Source organism: Melanotaenia boesemani, chromosome 15 (assembly GCF_017639745.1).
Source record: "Melanotaenia boesemani isolate fMelBoe1 chromosome 15, fMelBoe1.pri, whole genome shotgun sequence".
Classification (NCBI taxonomy): domain Eukaryota; kingdom Metazoa; phylum Chordata; class Actinopteri; order Atheriniformes; family Melanotaeniidae; genus Melanotaenia; species Melanotaenia boesemani.
This window is the reverse complement of record NC_055696.1, coordinates 30071641-30088893: the sequence shown is the minus strand read 5'-3', so window position 1 is coordinate 30088893 and position 17253 is coordinate 30071641. Positions and strand designations below refer to the sequence as shown.

The 17253-nt window shown below is 38.3% G+C and overlaps 2 protein-coding genes across 5 annotated transcripts; one reads left to right on the top strand and one right to left on the bottom strand.

Moving 5' to 3' along the window:
- The first annotated feature begins 862 nt into the window (after positions 1-862).
- Positions 863-7425, top strand: LOC121654828. Of its 3 annotated transcripts, XR_006013020.1 has the most exons (14): positions 863-1299; positions 1586-1689; positions 2046-2114; positions 2314-2530; positions 2609-2684; positions 3024-3329; positions 3613-3691; positions 3790-3884; positions 3959-4156; positions 4238-4324; positions 6511-6639; positions 6899-7039; positions 7141-7252; positions 7336-7425. XR_006013020.1 is itself a non-coding variant. In XM_042009164.1 (11 exons), the coding sequence occupies exons 1-11, from the start codon at positions 1270-1272 to the stop codon at positions 5145-5147; spliced, it is 1410 nt and encodes a 469-aa protein (XP_041865098.1). In that variant the 5' UTR covers positions 863-1269; the 3' UTR covers positions 5148-5515. The 3 variants fall into 3 exon arrangements, 1 of the variants encoding a protein (XP_041865098.1); XR_006013019.1 differs by lacking the exon at positions 6511-6639; XM_042009164.1 differs by lacking the exons at positions 6511-6639; positions 6899-7039; positions 7141-7252; positions 7336-7425 and adding an exon at positions 4999-5515.
- On the bottom strand, positions 7354-10484 carry LOC121654829. 2 transcript variants are annotated; one of them, XM_042009166.1, is made up of 7 exons: positions 9650-10484; positions 9369-9577; positions 9136-9181; positions 8960-9051; positions 8692-8802; positions 8324-8600; positions 7354-8211 (listed from the first exon to the last, which is right to left on the bottom strand). In XM_042009166.1, exons 1-7 carry the CDS (start codon positions 9977-9979, stop codon positions 7993-7995), a joined length of 1284 nt encoding a protein of 427 aa, XP_041865100.1. In that variant the 5' UTR covers positions 9980-10484; the 3' UTR covers positions 7354-7992. The 2 variants fall into 2 exon arrangements, with proteins under 2 accessions (XP_041865100.1, XP_041865099.1); XM_042009165.1 differs by having other exon boundaries at positions 7355-8211; positions 9369-10484.
- Positions 10485-17253: the final 6769 nt, after the last annotated feature.

The following is a 17253-nucleotide window of genomic DNA, read 5'->3' as shown; positions in this document are numbered from 1 at the left end:
CTCAAAAACTCCATGTTTGTCGGACCCTAGTATTTTTTGTCTTTTATTGATGGTATTCTAAAAAAAAAGGAGCAAAGGAGTTCTACTACCATTCTTTCCTTTTTAAATTTGTGGCGCTGTGACTCCAACAAGGCATCCTTACCAAATACAGTAACAGCTGATCACAAAACTAAAATAAACTGTCAACAAGTCAGATTTGATACCAAAGTCTGGCATTTTTAAGGCAGATGTGACAAAGTGGAAATGACAAAAGCAGCACTCTTACACATTGTATAACGCATAGGAATGGAAACCGAAAACCTAAATATCCGGATCCACATTTCTCACGCAAAAATGGGGTGTTCAGTGGTCATGCCTCTCACTTCTCTAAGAGCTGGAATACACTGTACAATTTTGTCAGTCGTGTCTCACAGGTCCACCTCAAACTGCACAAATAAATCACAGGGTTTTAAAGTTCATAGTGCACGATTCATGTTCTCACACTGTACGATGCTTGGAAGCCCGCTGCTCGGATACGACTTGACCGCTCACACTGTACATCCACACACAACACTTGACTCTTGTGACCAGGACTATAGTCATAAGAACCCCAAAAGTGGGGACATCCATCATTTGTTAAAATGAGCACAAAGAATAAATCTGCTGCCTCGGATATTTGTGCCGTTTTGTGTAGAGACCTCCAAAAAACAAACAACAACAAAAAGGAAGCGACTAGATGCATATGGACTAGACGCTGGCTGGGTAGACGTTGGTAATACGGTCTGTCCATTCTGCAGTGAGCATTGGAGGAAAGTCACGGTTAAAAACAGAACTTGGCTAGTGTTGTTAGCAGTGTTTTGGAAGTGTCAACTGTAGGTATGGAAGTAAATGTGTCTCATCAGAATCTGAATTTTTAAAGCATTTGAATTTCTAACACTGAATTTTTTAACACCGAAATTATAAATTTGAATTTTTTTTTCACCAAATTCAAAGCACTGAAATTTCAGTCTCTCATTTTCACAGTCTATTTTTCAATGTAAAAGAAATTCAGAATATAAAAATCAGGTGTAAAAAATTCGATGACTGTATCTGCCTGTTCTCAAATTCGGTGCCTCAACTGCGGTGTCTGAAATTCGCTGTCTTAAATTCAGATGCAACATCCGGGTAACTAAAAGTCACAAGGATAAGCAATCAAGTCGGAGTTAACTCCAACCAACTTCCAGCCAATTGCGTTGCGATAATGGGTCACGTGACGTAACAGCGGCACTTGGACATGTAAACATTGGAGTTATGGCGGCTAACCCTACTGACCGCACCTCGGTAAGTGAATTTATCATTATATTATTTTTCAGAGATGAAATTATATGCAATACTTGACACATAAAAGGATCAAATTGAAAATGGCAGCGAAATGGCAGCAGTCCTTACAAGTTTCTGAGCGTAATGAAAGTTATTCGTGTGCGAAGGAGTGATTTCTCACAGGCAATTATGGCTGTAGCGCTCCAAGCATAATGCCGCTTAGTAGGATCAATACTGTAACCTGTGCTAACAGTGCTACAAGTGTGAAATTCATCATGCAAGTTACGAACTACATCTGTTATTACAGGACAGTCGGGCGGAAATTGTACAGTCAGCCAGGCGCTTACTGCATTTACTTACAGAAAGACACCCAGGCGCAGCCAGTGATGAAGCTACCAGTCACGATATGGGGTGTAGTAAACTCCTATTCTTTTTCACATGGGCTGTGTCCGAAATCATCCAGTATATGTTAAATTTCAAATATAGGGCACCTTACAGTAAACTCATCAGGGCAAACAACAATAAATTATTTTTAGTTTCTGTTCCATTCAAGTTAATTACACAGAAACTACTTTTCAGGATGCATCGTAGGATACATTGAGGACACATTATGTGGACTTAAAATGCTTAATTGACATTTGGACAGCGCTATATAGGGCCATATATAGTTATTAGAGAGTGATTTCAGTCACAGCCATGGTCTCTTTGATAGTCATGAACCATATCCGTACTAATTGGTCAAAATGTTAATGGGTACAATCCTGCAGAGTACAGCAGCAGGGAGGTGGCAGTTCAACCGCTGGCCGATCATCATCACTTCAAATGGAAATGACCAGGTTAACACACAGTAATGTGTTCTTATGTAAATATAAGCCATACAATGGATGCAAGGAAGCATTTACATTCCGTGACCACTGAAGTCTAGTTTTGCCATGGTGAAAAAATTATTGATGTTATTATTGCCTATGGAGTCTGGCACACTTTTTGTTTAATATAACTGTTAATATTGTTACTTTCAAACTTTCATTTTTGAAGATCCTTTCCAGGCATTTTTACAAAAGGCAGAGGAAAAAGACGCTTCCCTGCAACAACGCTTATTCCTGGCAAGAAACTAAAGCCACTTGAAGTCTCTTTCTACTTGTTGCCAAAGCAATTTGACAAATCACCAACTGAACAGGAGAAACTGATCCATATGCAGGCAGGGTTGGGTCCAAGGACTGCTCATATAGATGAGAGCACAACACACGAAGAGGTAATACTCAACAAGTATGAGCCTATTTTAATTTGAAAGACAGTTTCACAAATTAAAACCTCAATGTTTTGCTTATAGTTATGTGATGCCCTCAAAATTCTGTATCCAAAATTGGGAACCATAACTGGTGGGTGGCTACTGTATAAATCGTCAGGTAGGCCAATAAAGTTTTGTTTATGTTTGCATCAGTTTACATCTGGACCCTATATTCTAATAGATTCTTAGATAGGACTTGAATGAATAGATGAATTGAAGATGATTAAGAGCTTATTTAGTATTGTGCAGAAATATATATACTCTTTGTAAAATATGAGTAAAAAGAAATGGATTTTGCTCTCTGTTGGCTAGAATTTTTTCAGTCTTGTCAAAGTTTTCTGCTTCTACTGCTGTCAAATAAGATGCTTACATGTAGTTATTTCAACTTAACATTTCAGTAAAGCATAATAAACTTAATAGTATGCAATTTAATATTTCACTACACTGTTATCTACAGGTGGATGGGGTAGCCGAAAACTTTCTCTTGTGTCACCTGATCACAGTGGATATATAGGTAGACTTTTAAAGGCTGCAAGTCGTGGAGGTAAAAATCTGTACATAGCTCCCATTCAAGAAGAGCTAAACACAAGTCCCCTACAACTAAATGATGAAACATTCAGTAGCATGGCCAAAGCTATGTGCCACAAGTGTAGAGTAGATGTTCCCCTGCAGCTTCTTAAGGATCACATCAGCTCTTGTGAAGTAATTGATGTCAACAGCAACAATGACCTGCCTGATTCGGACAGTCATCCTCCAGAGAATTGTAAGTAATAAATTTAGTTATTTTCACACCAGGCATTAACAATGATTCTCTTATGTTAAAAACACACTTTGTCTTTGCAAATGAAAGTAATTATATATTTATGCAATTATATACGCGCATATTTGCATAAAGAGGATCACATGTGATCAACCAAGTCTTGTGGAAACATTCTAATAGCAGGTGTAAATTGAATTTAGATGTTTTAGCTTTAATTTTTTAAACTGTAAATCAAACGATGAATAAAACAGAAAATCCTGCTTGTAATTCTTTGTCTTTCAACAAGCTATGCAGTCATGTCCGGTTTGTATGGAGATGTTTTCCATTTACTCCATTGAGGAACATGCATCTACATGTGGGGAAAGGTATTCATTTACTTTTGTTGTGTCCTTTGTTTATTTGCTCATCCATAATTGTATTATATAGCATCCGGGGGCAGCTCTTACAAGTGTTTATTTTTTAGTTCACCAATTGAATTGACATCTGGAAATACCGTCAGTGAGGAAGATCAAGCAACAGATCCAGGACCCTCCAGAACTTGTGCAAATATTACTGAAGGCAGGTGTTACTCAGGTTTAGTAATGAAGGAGGAAGTGGAGAAATATAATGTGGTTCATTTGTTTTCTTATTAGACTGGTCAACTGTCAGTGACCCAGCAGTGGCTGCATCTCAATGTGCTGATCATTTCCTCCGTATTCATGCAATGGAGAGTCCCTTAACTCTCAGCATGGACATAAGAAAACGTCCTGCTGAACAGGACATGGCCCTCATCTCGTTTTACAAACAAACCAATGTGGAATGGGCCCGTCCCCTGAAGTGCAAACTCGAAGGTAAAAACAAACAAAAGGGACATTTCTCAGATAATATATGAATAATGTTTATTGTCATTTTGAAAATTTCAATTGTTACAGGAGATGCTGCTATTGGGAATGGTGTAACTCGTTTCTTTTTCTCAACATGCATGGAGAAACTGAAGTCTGGGTTTCACATCAATTTTGGTATGTATATTATGCTTGCCTTATTATGCACAGTGTAAATACTGTCCCTATTTATTACCTCCGCCAATTATGTGCCATTTTTGGTATTTATCTGATTGTCTGTTAGCAACATAAATCAAAAAGTTATGGATAGATCTTTCAGGATATTTATAGAAAATTTCAGGATTATCAGAAACAGATAATTACATTTTGGTGATTCAGAATAGATTCTGGATCACTTTGACGTTTCTGTTAATGTTGCAGTAAATGGAGCTTAAAAAATTGTTGCTAGGGGATTGATTGTAGGGGATTAGGCAGGCCATTACCCAAAAACTGCTAGCTTAAGAAGTTTAGAAACATATACAGTGCATCCGGAAAGTATTCACAGTGCTTCACTTTTTCCACATTTAATTAGGTTACAGCTTCATTCCAAAGTATATTAAATTAATATCTTACCTCAAAATTTTACAAACAATACCCCATTATGACAAGGTGAAAAAAAGTTTTCTTTTAGATTTCTTGAATTATTAAAAATGGAAAATTAAGAAATCACATTTACATAAGTATTCACAACCTTTGCTTAATACTTTGTTGATCCACCTTTGGCATTAATTACAGCCTCAAGTCTTTTTGGATATGATGCTACAAGCTTAGCACACCTATCTTTAGGCAGTTTCGCCCATTCTTCTTTGCAGTACTTCTCAAGCTCCTTCAGGTTGAATGGGAGACGTCTATGCACAGCCATTTTCAGATCTCTCCAGAGATGTTCAATCGGATTCAAGTCTGGACTCTGGCTGGGCCACTCCAGGACATTCACAGAGTGGTTCTGAAGCCACTCCTTTGAGATCTTGGCTGTGCTTTGGTTCATTGTCCTGCTGAAAAATGAACCGTCGCCCCAGTCTGAGATCTGGAGCGCTGTGGAACAGGTTTTCATCCAGGATGTCTCTGTATATTTCTACGGTCATCTTCCCTTCTATCCTGACTAGTCTGCCAGTTCCTGCTGCTGAAAAACATCCCCATAGCATGATGCTGCCACCACCATGCTTCACTGTAGGGATGGTATTGGCCTGGTGATGAGCGGTGCCTGGTTTCCTCCAAACATGACGCCTGGCATTCACACCAAAGAGTTCAAGCTTTGTCTCATCAGACCAGAGAATTTTGTTTCTCGTGGTCTGAGAGTCATTCAGGTGCCTTTTGGCAAACTCAAGACGGGCTGCAATGTGCCTTTTACTATGGAGTGGCTTTCGTCTTGCCACTCTACCATACAGTCCTGATTGGTGGATTACTGCAGAGATGGTGGTCCTTCTGGAAGGTTATCCTCTCTCATCAGAGGAACACTGGAGCTCTAACAGAGTGACCATCGGGTTCTTGGTCACCTCCCTGACTAAGGCCCTTCTCCCCCGATTGCTCAGTGTAGACGGCCGGACAGCTCCATTTTTTAAAAGTTCAACAAATCCCCCAAAAAAAACGTTTTTCACTTTGTCATAATGGGGTATTGTGTGTAGAATTTTGATGTAAGAGCTTAATTTAATATAATTTGGAATGAAGCTGTAACATAATTAAATGTGGGAAAAGTGAAGTGCTGTGAATACTTTCCGGATGCACTGTATTTAACTGGGAGGAGCAGTTCACATGCATATAGTATTTGTGTAAAAAAACTTGTTGCTTTCCGTTTTTCTTTTAATGCTTTCAACAGCAAACAGCAGCATCACACAGCTTTTTGAAGGAGAGCCTGGTCACTTGGTGCCCTCAGCCTCTCACTTTCTTGTGGAAAGTGACCTGTTCCTAATGGCCGGAAGAATGATGGGTCACTCCTTTGTCCATGGAGGGCCCTGCTTGTCAGGACTCAGCCCTGCTGTTGTCCATGTTCTTCTTGGTGGTAGTCCTGAAATGTCAACAGTCACTCTTGAAGACTGTCCTGACCTTGATATCCGTGACACAATCAAGCTTGTAAGACTGTTTTTCATTGCTTCGTTGTTGGATATTTTTTTATCATATCTATTTTTTTATCCTACACTCACATTTAGTTAACTGCAGTGAATGACAATTATATTTTATATTTTCTGTTAAATGGTAGTAAATTTGGACTCATTGTGACACACACAAAAAAACATTTTGTTAAATTATATGATTAATAATTATTTTCTAATTGCATTAATCATCTGATGTGTTTTTGTATGCTTGTTTGCTGTCTTCTGAACCTGAAGCTGGAAGGGGAATCACAGCTGTCTGAAAAAGAAAAAACACGCATCCAGGATTTGGCCTATGCTTGGGACCTCCCTCCCATGAGTGAAAATAACCGAAAATGGCTTTTTGAAAAACTATTAATCCATGCGGTGCGTGAATGTGTAAAATGACTTGCTGGCAGACATTTTGAAAAAATTAAATATATGTGTGTTATATGAATTTATATTAGTAAGTTTACCAGAACTCAGTTTTATACATCAAGATTCTTCATTCCCAAGGCAAAATTGTAAAATTTACCACTCCTCCTTTCACCACTGGGTAGATATGTAATCTCCCCTTATACTGTATTACATTTGTTTTAAAATATTAGAAATAAAGAATACCCTGTGTCTTTATTACTATTTTCAGGTGATTGGACGAGTCTTAAGACAAATTAAGCAGCTGCGGCGAGGTCTTAAAGAAACCCCAATGTGGACAGTGCTGACCCAGCGACCAGACACAGCAGCTTTGCTTTTGCCTAAAGAGGGAGCAGGGAATATCAGCCCTGAGGTAAGTTCTTCATTATCATACTCTTAACCCTTTAGCAGAAGAATTTCAAGTCATGCACGCTTCTCATGTTCCTTTTTTTTTTTTTTTTTTTTTTAATGCAGTTGCTTCTCCAACGCATCACCTGGCCGCTTGAAGATGAGGACAGCGATGATGAGTGCTCAGCTGACATCAAGCGTCGCATGTCAGGCTATCTCCGGCAGTTTATCACTAGAGGTAATGTGTTTTCATTTACTCACAAACTTTTTGATTTGACTTTTTTGGAACAGTTTTTAATACTTGTTTAATCTACTCTGTAGCAACACCAGCAGATCTGCAGGATCTTGTCAAATTTTGGACAGGCTGGGAGTTGTTGCCCGTAAGTCTCTCCGTTGAGATAATCACAGGAAGATACCTCACGGCTTCAACCTGCTTCGAGACCTTGCGCATTCCATGTCATTACAAAGATTACTCATCATTCCAGAGTGACATCTTGGCTTCTATCAATACCTGCCACACAGGATTTGGTTTAGTGTAACCTTTAATGTTTGACATTTCCATTGTTTAATGTTTACAACTGTGTTTAAAAGAATTACTGTTACTCAGAGATTTCTCTCTGCCAATTTTACACATCACAAGTTTGCATGTCTTAAGATACACAGACAGAGAGCAAGTTTAAAATGTTTGCAAATTGTTTTAAATTTATTACTATTACTTGGAGATTTCTCTGCCAATTTTACACAAGTTTGCATGTTTTAATACACAAGCAGAGAGAGTTTAAATGTTAACTCAGAGAATCAGTGTCCGTTGTTGCAGCATTCATAACAGTGGCAACACATTTTCTGTTCTGAAAATAAAAATACAATAATAAAATAATAAAAATACAATAAAAAATAAAGTCTTCAGTTATCGCATTGATGTCAACTTTGAAACGATTTAAGTATAGTCATTCTGATGATCTTATTCAGATAAGAAATTCAGCCATCTTCACGAAGCAAATCCCCACAAAACCGAACGGCAGCGATGTAAATATCGCTGCCAAAGGACTGGGATGCAGCTTTTGGATTTATTGCATCTCTTAAAGCACTCATTTGTCCTTCAGTTAGAGGGCACACTGTGTCTGGGACAACAATGCTTGAGTGGTCCTCACAAGGAAGTCCACTGTCCTCCCACTCGATGCTGGGCAACTCCATATCCTAAAGAAAGAAATGACATTTGACAGATAAACTATATTAACCACAGGCAGATGTTGGGAGAGGGTTCTCCTAATTTAAGTGCTCAACTTTAAAATCACATCCTTGCATGTACCTCTGTGTTATCTGGTGTAGGAACTGGTTGGCGTGCAAAACCCAGAACCCACAGCTGGTTTGGAGTCATGTGGCCTTCTGTTCTTAGTGGGTGATTGTCCCAACCACTACGAAAGGTGTCTAGGTCATTTTGGAGGCGTGGCATGAACACATAATGGCAACAGAAGATGTGTATGGTATTTCCAATGCTGAGGAAGCCCTCTTCTTCAAGGTAGTGAAGAACATCATAGTAGATGCTTGTTACAGCAACCCACAGGTCTCTCCACAACCTCTCAATCCTGTAAATGAAACGGAATATTTTAAAATATTTAAATTTATTTAAATATAACACTGAAACTAAACATTTAAGAAGCAAAAATCTGAACTAACCGTTGGTTATGAACACTCTTCCCAGATATGAAGCTGCTCCTTCCAGTACCACGGACTGTGAACATGAGGCGTGCAATGTCCACATTTTCTACCCCCTGATCTCCACGTACCCTAAAATAAACACATTCTTACATGTTCATGCAGTAGTACAATGTGTGGATGCGAGTACTCAGCAGTATAACAGTATCTGTATGTTGAGTTAATACAGTAGACTGCGCTGGAGTACTGTTTTACTATAGTAAAATGGTTTAAATATATACTCTTTTACCTTAATGGAAAACCAAACTTCTCAATTGATCCTTGGAAAAATGCCAGGGCAGTTGATGCCAGGTTATTGGTGGCTGCACCAAGGTACATCACCTGTAGCACAGTTTAATGATACTGCAATGAGTTACAGAGGTATCTGACGACTGAAATGTACATTTATTCCAGGAAACTGCTTACCTTACGAGAAAACCCATCAATGCCACCAAAAATAACAATGTTGTAGCTGAAAGAAAAAAATGAATTTGTCAACTGTATACACTGCTGCAAGTAAGACAATATAAACACATAGTTGTTGAGAATATGGCGCATAAACAGTGACTTTAAAGCACAAATAAAAACTTTTGCTACAAATCCTACACAAGCACACTCTAAATTCACTTACAGTTTTTAATAAGATAAAGAGATTTTACCGTATCAGTTTGTGATTTGTATCAATGTGCATCAGGGTGTGAGGGCCTGGAACTGAGTAGGTCCGACGATTTATGCATCTCAAACCAAGTGTACGAGAAACAATGCCACTGGTGTCAACACGGTGCATGGAAGTTCTGATGCGGTTGTACTGCACTCTCAGTCCTCTGGCTTGCAGCAGTGCCTTCATCATTCTGTATCCACAGTGAGGCTGACGGGATATGATTTCTCCTACACACTGGTCCAACTCTTCATCAGTAATGGTGCTGTACAGCATCCTTACCGAAAGGTTAACCTCAGCCATGCGTCTGTACAGTGTACTCCTGGATATACCCAAAAGTTTGGCGATACATGGTACAGATAAATTAAGTTCCAGCAGTTGGCAAAGGTGTTCAGAAGATACGGCCATTCGTTGCCGCCCTGATGGCCCTTCTTCAAACTCCACAACTGCCATGTGTTGTTTGCTTCTGTCTTTTTCAGCATTTATAAGACCGTGGAGTTCTGCCATTGCATTTAAAATGCCTGGGCAGATGGGCACCTGACTCGACAGAGCATTTAAAAGCACAAGTTCTTGTGTGCAGGTGAACTCTAGGAAGTCCAGATCCAGAGGCATGTGTTCCACAATACGTTCCAAACGACACCGAAGTCTTTCTAAAACATGACTCAACAGTTCCTATGAGACGAAAAGAATACAACAGTTACTACAAATAAAGTCAAACAGTTAGTTCATTACCAGTTAGTTTAGCTTTATGTTATTTTCATTTTTTTTTTATCCCTCGCAAATACTTATGTACACATTCGGCAAGCATACATCATTGATAATACTACTCGGAATAAATCACTGCTTTGCGTTAATCTTTGACAGTAAAGCACACGAATAACTTTCATTACGCTCAGAAACTTGTAAGGACTGCTGCCATTTCGCTGCCATTTTCAATTTGATCCTTTTACGTGTCAAGTATTGCATATAATTTCATCTCTGAAAAATAATATAATGATAAATTCACTTACCGAGGTGCGGTCAGTAGGGTTAGCCGCCATAACTCCAATGTTTACATGTCCAAGTGCCGCTGTTACGTCACGTGACCCATTATCGCAACGCAATTGGCTGGAAGTTGGTTGGAGTTAGAGTGCCTCTAGAGAGAGAGTGGCGTCATCTCCGTTCACTGCAATGGTTCAGTTTTTTCACAGCAATGGCGGCGTATGGAGCCCCTCAAAAGTTCCCGGAAGTTAGCAAAAGCTAAGCGACGGTCAATGTATTTCAATGGAGCAGATTGTCGGAGTTACACTTCTTCAAGGTAAGATGTTTTAATAGTCATATTTCCATATCAGTTGTGCATCTAAATCAACTTGACATGAGTAATTAAATATGTTGGCGGATTGTCACCGTCTAGATTAATATATTTAGAGATTACAAACCGATAAAAGTTTATGCTAGCACACTGATAGCAACAGATGCCACAGGCTGATGAATGTAAATTCTGTTCGTCAATATAAATTGATTCAACGCCGTTGATAGCGAGGTTAATGTGTAGGGAGAGCGATTGTAGTTACATTTTTATTTAATTTTAATGTATTTATAAGGCTGTGGAATTATGGACAAAGATATGAAGATGATTCTGTATGTGGGTCATAATGTGTGACCACCGCATTTCACACATTTAACACTATAGGCCAGGCCAATAATTACACCGTTCATTTTACATAATAACTAGAAAGTGAGCTGTTTTGTGGAATAGTGCAGCCCATACAATTATACAATATTAGGGCTGTCATTTGATATTGCAGGGTGAAAAGTTCAGTCATATATATTCACTATATATTATACTATTATATATTAATTATGTTGTATTATCAGTTCTGGGGTTGCCTGCTGTTAACTGGGATACTGTTCTTCTTCACCTTCCTGCTTTGGCCACTTTTAAGTGTTGTTTCCTGTCTTTTTTTCTATATTCTGCAACCTCAACCATATAAATCTCCCTGTGATGTGTTTAATTTAAAAATAAACTTCCCAATGATATGGTCTTTGAAAATGTGTAATGCATTGTTTTAATATGATTACTTCACATATTTTTTGTTTTCACAGTTCCTGATGGTGGTCAGATGTATCCTGCTGACTTTGGCCATCCATATTTTCCTTCTGTCCCTGTCTTTGGGGAAGCCATACATACGCACGCCGTTCTCTGAGCAATTGGAGCATCCCCATGCAGCACAGCATACCATGGTGACGACTATATTCAAGTATAGCAGAGAAACAAATGGCTAGACATGCTGATCTAGTCGAGTTTTATTGTAAAGGAATTCTTTTAGGTATTAAATGCATTTGGAAAACAAAGGGTGTTTGTCTGATTTATTATGTATATGTAGGGAGTAAGTCTTTGGATAGTTAACAAATAGTGATAGAAAGCCATGTATTTTCCATGAATTGAAATCAAAATTTTATTTATTTGCCATGGATTTTCTATAAGAACACATTATATTGTGAGTCCAGACTTGTGTAGTTATCAGTCTGCCTCAGTCAAAATAAGTCTTAAGACTTAAAAGCAATTCACACAAGTAGATACTAATAAGTAAGAATAGATAACCCATTTATTTGAAATGAATTGGGGATCTAAATTTTATTTATTGGATATAGATTTCCTGTAAGAACAGTTATCATTATGCTGTGAGCCTAGATTTATTGTGTAGTCACTTGGTAAATCATTGTTGTCACCTGTTGGTATGCCTCAGTCTGAAAGATAAAGTTAAAAAAACAGAAAATATTAGATTTACATGCTGTTGATGTCAAACAGGTTTAGTAAAACTTTGATGATTCATATCAATGAACACAACTATAAAAATATTGCAGAGCAAAGCCTTCATTGATCATTATTTACCGATTATCGTAGTTTTCCTATTATTTTGTATTGGCCGCCAAGCACTTTCTGGAACTTTTGGAGGCTACATGGACCACGTGATCGGCAAGCGTTTTGAGCTTCCGGTGGCGCCACTCTCTCTCTAGAGGCACACTAGTTGGAGTTAACTCCGACTTGATTGCTTATCCTTGTGACTTTTAGTTACCCGGATGTTGCATCTGAATTTAAGACAGCGAATTTCAGACACCGCAGTTGAGGCACCGAATTTGAGAACAGGCAGATACAGTCATCGAATTTTTTACACCTGATTTTTATATTCTGAATTTCTTTTACATTGAAAAATAGACTGTGAAAATGAGAGACTGAAATTTCAGTGCTTTGAATTTGGTGAAAAAAAAATTCAAATTTATAATTTCGGTGTTAAAAAATTCAGTGTTAGAAATTCAAATGCTTTAAAAATTCAGATTCTGATGAGACACATTTACTTCCATAGTAGGCCTGCTTTTTCCTCTTCACTTCAACAATGCGTCAATGTGCAGTCCGAAAGTTTGAGGCCAGTTGGTACCCTACTGTTTGAGACCCTCACAAGGGGCAACCAGAACAAGTTTGACATTCTTGCAATCACTTTCTGATTGGGAGCTGGTAATCGCTTCTTGTAACCTCATGTAGACTACACGAAACATGACACACACTAGAGATGAAAATCATGCAGATCCGTACAAGTGAAAAATCCGCTCAAAATGGGGAAAAAATTGCAGTGTATGCCCACCCTAACTTGCATACTTCCAAGTATTCCGTAGGATTGTGGGCACTTTGTTATAGGTGAGCAGACACTAAGTTAAGTTAGCGTCTGTCAAGTTTAATGTTTACGTCAGACTTGATTGGCAACAAACTTCCAAAACAACACAGTTTGCTTTTTCAAAATATGAGACATTTGGTTTTAAAAAGACCAAAATAAGCAGATTTATACCCACATGGTCTGAACACCCTGTGTATCATAGAGGGCCTGTAGTGCATTTTTCGCTGTGTTTTGCTGGTGAGACTTGAGGTCAGGGTCCTTGTTGTTCCAAGAATTTATAAGAAACTGTAGGAACCGAAGTTGAAAAGACCCTGTAGTGAGTTTTGCAGATACATCTGGTTCGTCATGCAGCAGAAATTTATTCTTTTCTGTTGACATATAAAACCACATTATATTTTAAAAAGGTTAATCAAGTCACCTCTCAGTAAAATATTTAACTACCTCATTAAAGTGATACCCTGTAACTTTTGACCGAAACATTAGCCTAATGTGAGTAATAATGGATGATTTCTGGGGTCAGTATCAGTGCTTAATGAGTGTTGGTGCTCCAAGGGGGCTGCCCTCTTCAAAACCCGACATCGTAACTTTGCAGGACCTTTCTAACACCCACCTAAACAGTGTTTTGGCTGATCGGTGTATGATTATTGCTTATAGTGCATGAATTTAACTTACTCTTTCGGGGTACTGAGGATGGCCGTGAAGCGCACCTGATCCTTCATTTTGGGAAATGTTCGTTCACAAATGTGTTCGGATAATGCCAGCAGTGTTGCACCATCAATTTCATTTTCTAGGACAAACAGACAACAGACAAAAACAAAGACGAAACAAAAAGATAAAAAACAGACAGAAAGAGAACGGCTAGAAGAAAACCACAGGCTTATTGCAGAACTAGTTATTTCTGGAGTCAAAATTACAGGGTCAACACTGGTGATATTCTCCATACCATTAAAACTGTTACTTTAAAGTAAAACAACATTTTGCCAAGTTTCAACCAAAAAGTGTGCCTTCTTATGACAACATTTAGTTATACTGGTGTAATCAATAAAAAAGCACTGGTGTGAAAATAAAATGTTGCGAGACTAAAACTAAGAGCACTGTAGTAAATTAACATCTGTGTGATGCACCAGTCTATCAATTTACCTTCAACCTTGTGATTTGAAAAGACGATGTAGAGGGAAATACAGTCTTTTCCTGTGCAGCGGTAACAGTCAAAGGAATGGAAGTCAATTTTGTTTTCAACTCTTCAGTATTTACGACTGAAAGAAAGAAAGGCTCAACCTGCAAAAGGGGTAAATTGCCAGAAGCAGACTGAAGCTAAACTTCATTGAAGAGTTATTTTAAATAATAAATAAAATAGTTAACGAGTTGCACATGCATTTGTCTCAAATTAATACAACTGTATAAATACAGTTACACAGTCACTGTCCCAGTTGCATAAACACTCTTGTTCTACTAGCTATTCTTCCCTTACTTATTCTTTGTTTAAAAACTTTAAATTTGACACATCAAATAGAGGAGAGATATATCCTGATCTTGAGCAACAGATGACTGTATTATTTGCATATCCTGATGTTACTTGTTTAAGATGTGCTTTTATCTCATTTGTTTTGTACAGTTGGCAGTATTTAAGTTCATTAATGCTATTTTAAAAACAACTGAATGAAATAAAATACAAGGTAGAGCTATGTGTGGTGATAATATCCTACCACCAAGACTAGGTGAACCCAGCGAAACCCTGCCTGCCAGAATTTAGTATAGTATTTACCTGTCTGTGTACCTGTGTACACTGAAGGTTTAATATGGATTTAATATGTCATCACACCCTCAAGGTAAGTCCTAATAATTTGTTCAAATTCATTTTTGGGTCATTAAAAAATTATCAAGTAGCCAAACATTATTATTCATATTATTTATAATTACATTACTTTATAACACCTCTACAAAAAGTAGTTGCAAAATATCACCCTATAAGTGGTTTGGTTTGAAGTTTGAATCAAACCTTACGCAGATGACTTTAAATCCAGCTTAACACAGTAACCACTTACTTTTGAGCCCACCTTAATCATCTTGTTATCTTAAGAAAACAAACTTTGTTTTCTCGAGACGAGATAAATTATACCATGACCATAAAAAAAGGTCCTCATTATCTGGTGAGAACGAGAAAATGAAAAATAAAAGAATACTGGTTGAGCACAGCTGCTCTTGGCTTCTGTCATTTTCAGCTGATTTTCATACTTTTTATTCTTTTTACTTTCATGTGTTTTATTGTCATTTTTTATCCTTTTAATTAAGCTGTTTGTAAGTTTTATTTCTCTTGTACAGTGCTTTGGTTCAACACCTGTTGTTTTTACACGTGCTTATAAAGTTGGACTCAATCCTTTAAACTTTGGATTTTTCTCTGTGCTATAGAGGAAGTAAACTATGTCCCTGGTATTCCTGCTGGGAATGTTGTTGGAATATTTGCCATGTTTTCATTGTAACAGTCAGCAAGAGGACTATAATTTTGACATACTGGATCTTTTCATATTTCCTGCTCTGCTTTCTTCAGCAGCATAAGCTCATGCTGAGATTTTTTTGCTCACATTTCTCTCTGCTTGTGCATTTGATGTCTTTTGTTGTGTCAGCCACATTTCTCTGTCTCCACTCACAGGAATTTTTGTCAAACAACTTTTTAATCCACATTGTTGTAGTCTGTAGAGGCAGCAATGACATGAAGTAGAAAGCAGGCCTCAAAGATAATCAGCAGGCAGAGGACAGGGCACCACAACACAAAATAAAAAGGACCTTCCTTTTTCCTCCTTGAAGTGTGTGCTGTTTTGTAAATGCTCATTTTTGTCCTGGATGGATGGGTACTGAATGATTTGTTGGCTGACTGCTCCCAGTACAGGCACTTGTAGGACCCCTCTCTCGCATCTTTCACCTCTGGATTGAGCCAAACAGCCCCAGAGGAAGACATGATGACCAAGGATCTATCTGAATTAGTTTTTTCAGTAGCTGATTAATACACAGTTGTTATTTTTACGTCGCTTTTAGTGGTTGTTTTGGTTGGAGAATAAAACATTCACACATTTCAGTCAGACCGTACAGATATGTTTTCTTCTTCTTTGTTCCCTACGTTAGTTTCATGTCTTCCTCTGTCTCAGCTGACTGTTGGTGAACAGATGGTGATGTTTTGGATCAGTAAATAACATTGCTGTGGAGCTGTACAACAGCTTTCTTCCCAGATAAGACTGTAAATTGGAAAAGTGAACAACTTCATTGGAGTCATTAAGGAGTATGTCCGCTAATGGTTAATGTTTGAGGGTAAATGTTTCTTGAAATGGATTTCACAGGTTCACTGAACACATGAACTCAAATTTCATGTTTCCATGCTTCAGCACACCTGACTCAGGTTAATGGGTCACTGAGCACAGCTTGACAACTAGCTGTTGTCACCCACCTTCACTGCTCAGTATAAGGCCGAAAACACCGCGGTGGACACCACAACGTTTTCAATGTCAACATGTTACACAAGAAATGCTCCTTCAGCTGTGAGGAAAAGCTACATTTGTTCATATCCCGATGGAAACAACAGTTTGACAGCAATGAATGGAGTTTGTTTTTGGGAGCCAGCCACACAGCTACAGAGTTCTACCAACGTTTGTACTTGTGACCAGCTCTTCACCGAAGACTGTTGGATGAATAACGGCTGGTACAATGGGTATGAGCTCAATATAAAGTCATAAAGATTTTGCGGCTGTAAATGAATGTCTGCAAATAATTTCAGAGTTTGTATTTGTAAATCAAGTTTGTCATCCTGCAAAACAAATCTCGAATAATTCAAATTTGTGAATGGACAAAAAAGGATTTGCATGGTTGTAAAGTAAAATTGTATATGTGGAAAATGATAATAGTTCTTTTGCAAACATCCTGTCCACTGATGTGTGAGAGTCTGTCCACTGATGTGTGAGAGTCTGCGGTTGCGAATTTTGTCCCTGTCTTTTTACGTCTATCTGATTGGATGGTGACTAATCAGTCCAGTCAGAGCAGACAGCGTCCTGTACCACCGCAGGCTCTTAAAGGGGAGTAGATGAGAAGGACGGGTGGTGGTGCGATTATGTCTCAAAGTGAATATGATAAACTGATATTTCTCAGTCTAAAACTCGAGCAGCAGGTGCTACAGACTCTCTCTGCAAACCATCGCCGCCACTGGCCATTATGGTGGTTGCTTGTTTTGTTTTCCTCCAGCTAATC

What these genes read in the sequence shown, in the direction of transcription:
- LOC121654828 (XM_042009164.1), top strand. Translation starts at nt 1,270, where the DNA reads ATGGCGGCTAACCCTACTGACCGCACCTCG. An exon ending in GCTACTGTATAAATCGTCAG is followed by an intron (nt 2,685 to 3,023) that starts GTAGGCCAATAA and finishes TGTTATCTACAG; the next exon opens with GTGGATGGGGTAGCCGAAAA. An exon ending in CAGTCATCCTCCAGAGAATT is followed by an intron (nt 3,330 to 3,612) that starts GTAAGTAATAAA and finishes TCTTTCAACAAG; the next exon opens with CTATGCAGTCATGTCCGGTT.
- LOC121654829 (XM_042009165.1), bottom strand. Translation starts at nt 9,979, where the DNA reads ATGCCTCTGGATCTGGACTTCCTAGAGTTCACCTGCACACAAGAACTT. An exon ending in AAGTTTGGTTTTCCATTAAG is followed by an intron (nt 8,803 to 8,959) that starts GTAAAAGAGTAT and finishes TGTTTATTTTAG; the next exon opens with GGTACGTGGAGATCAGGGGG. An exon ending in CTACACCAGATAACACAGAG is followed by an intron (nt 8,212 to 8,323) that starts GTACATGCAAGG and finishes TTCTTTCTTTAG; the next exon opens with GATATGGAGTTGCCCAGCAT.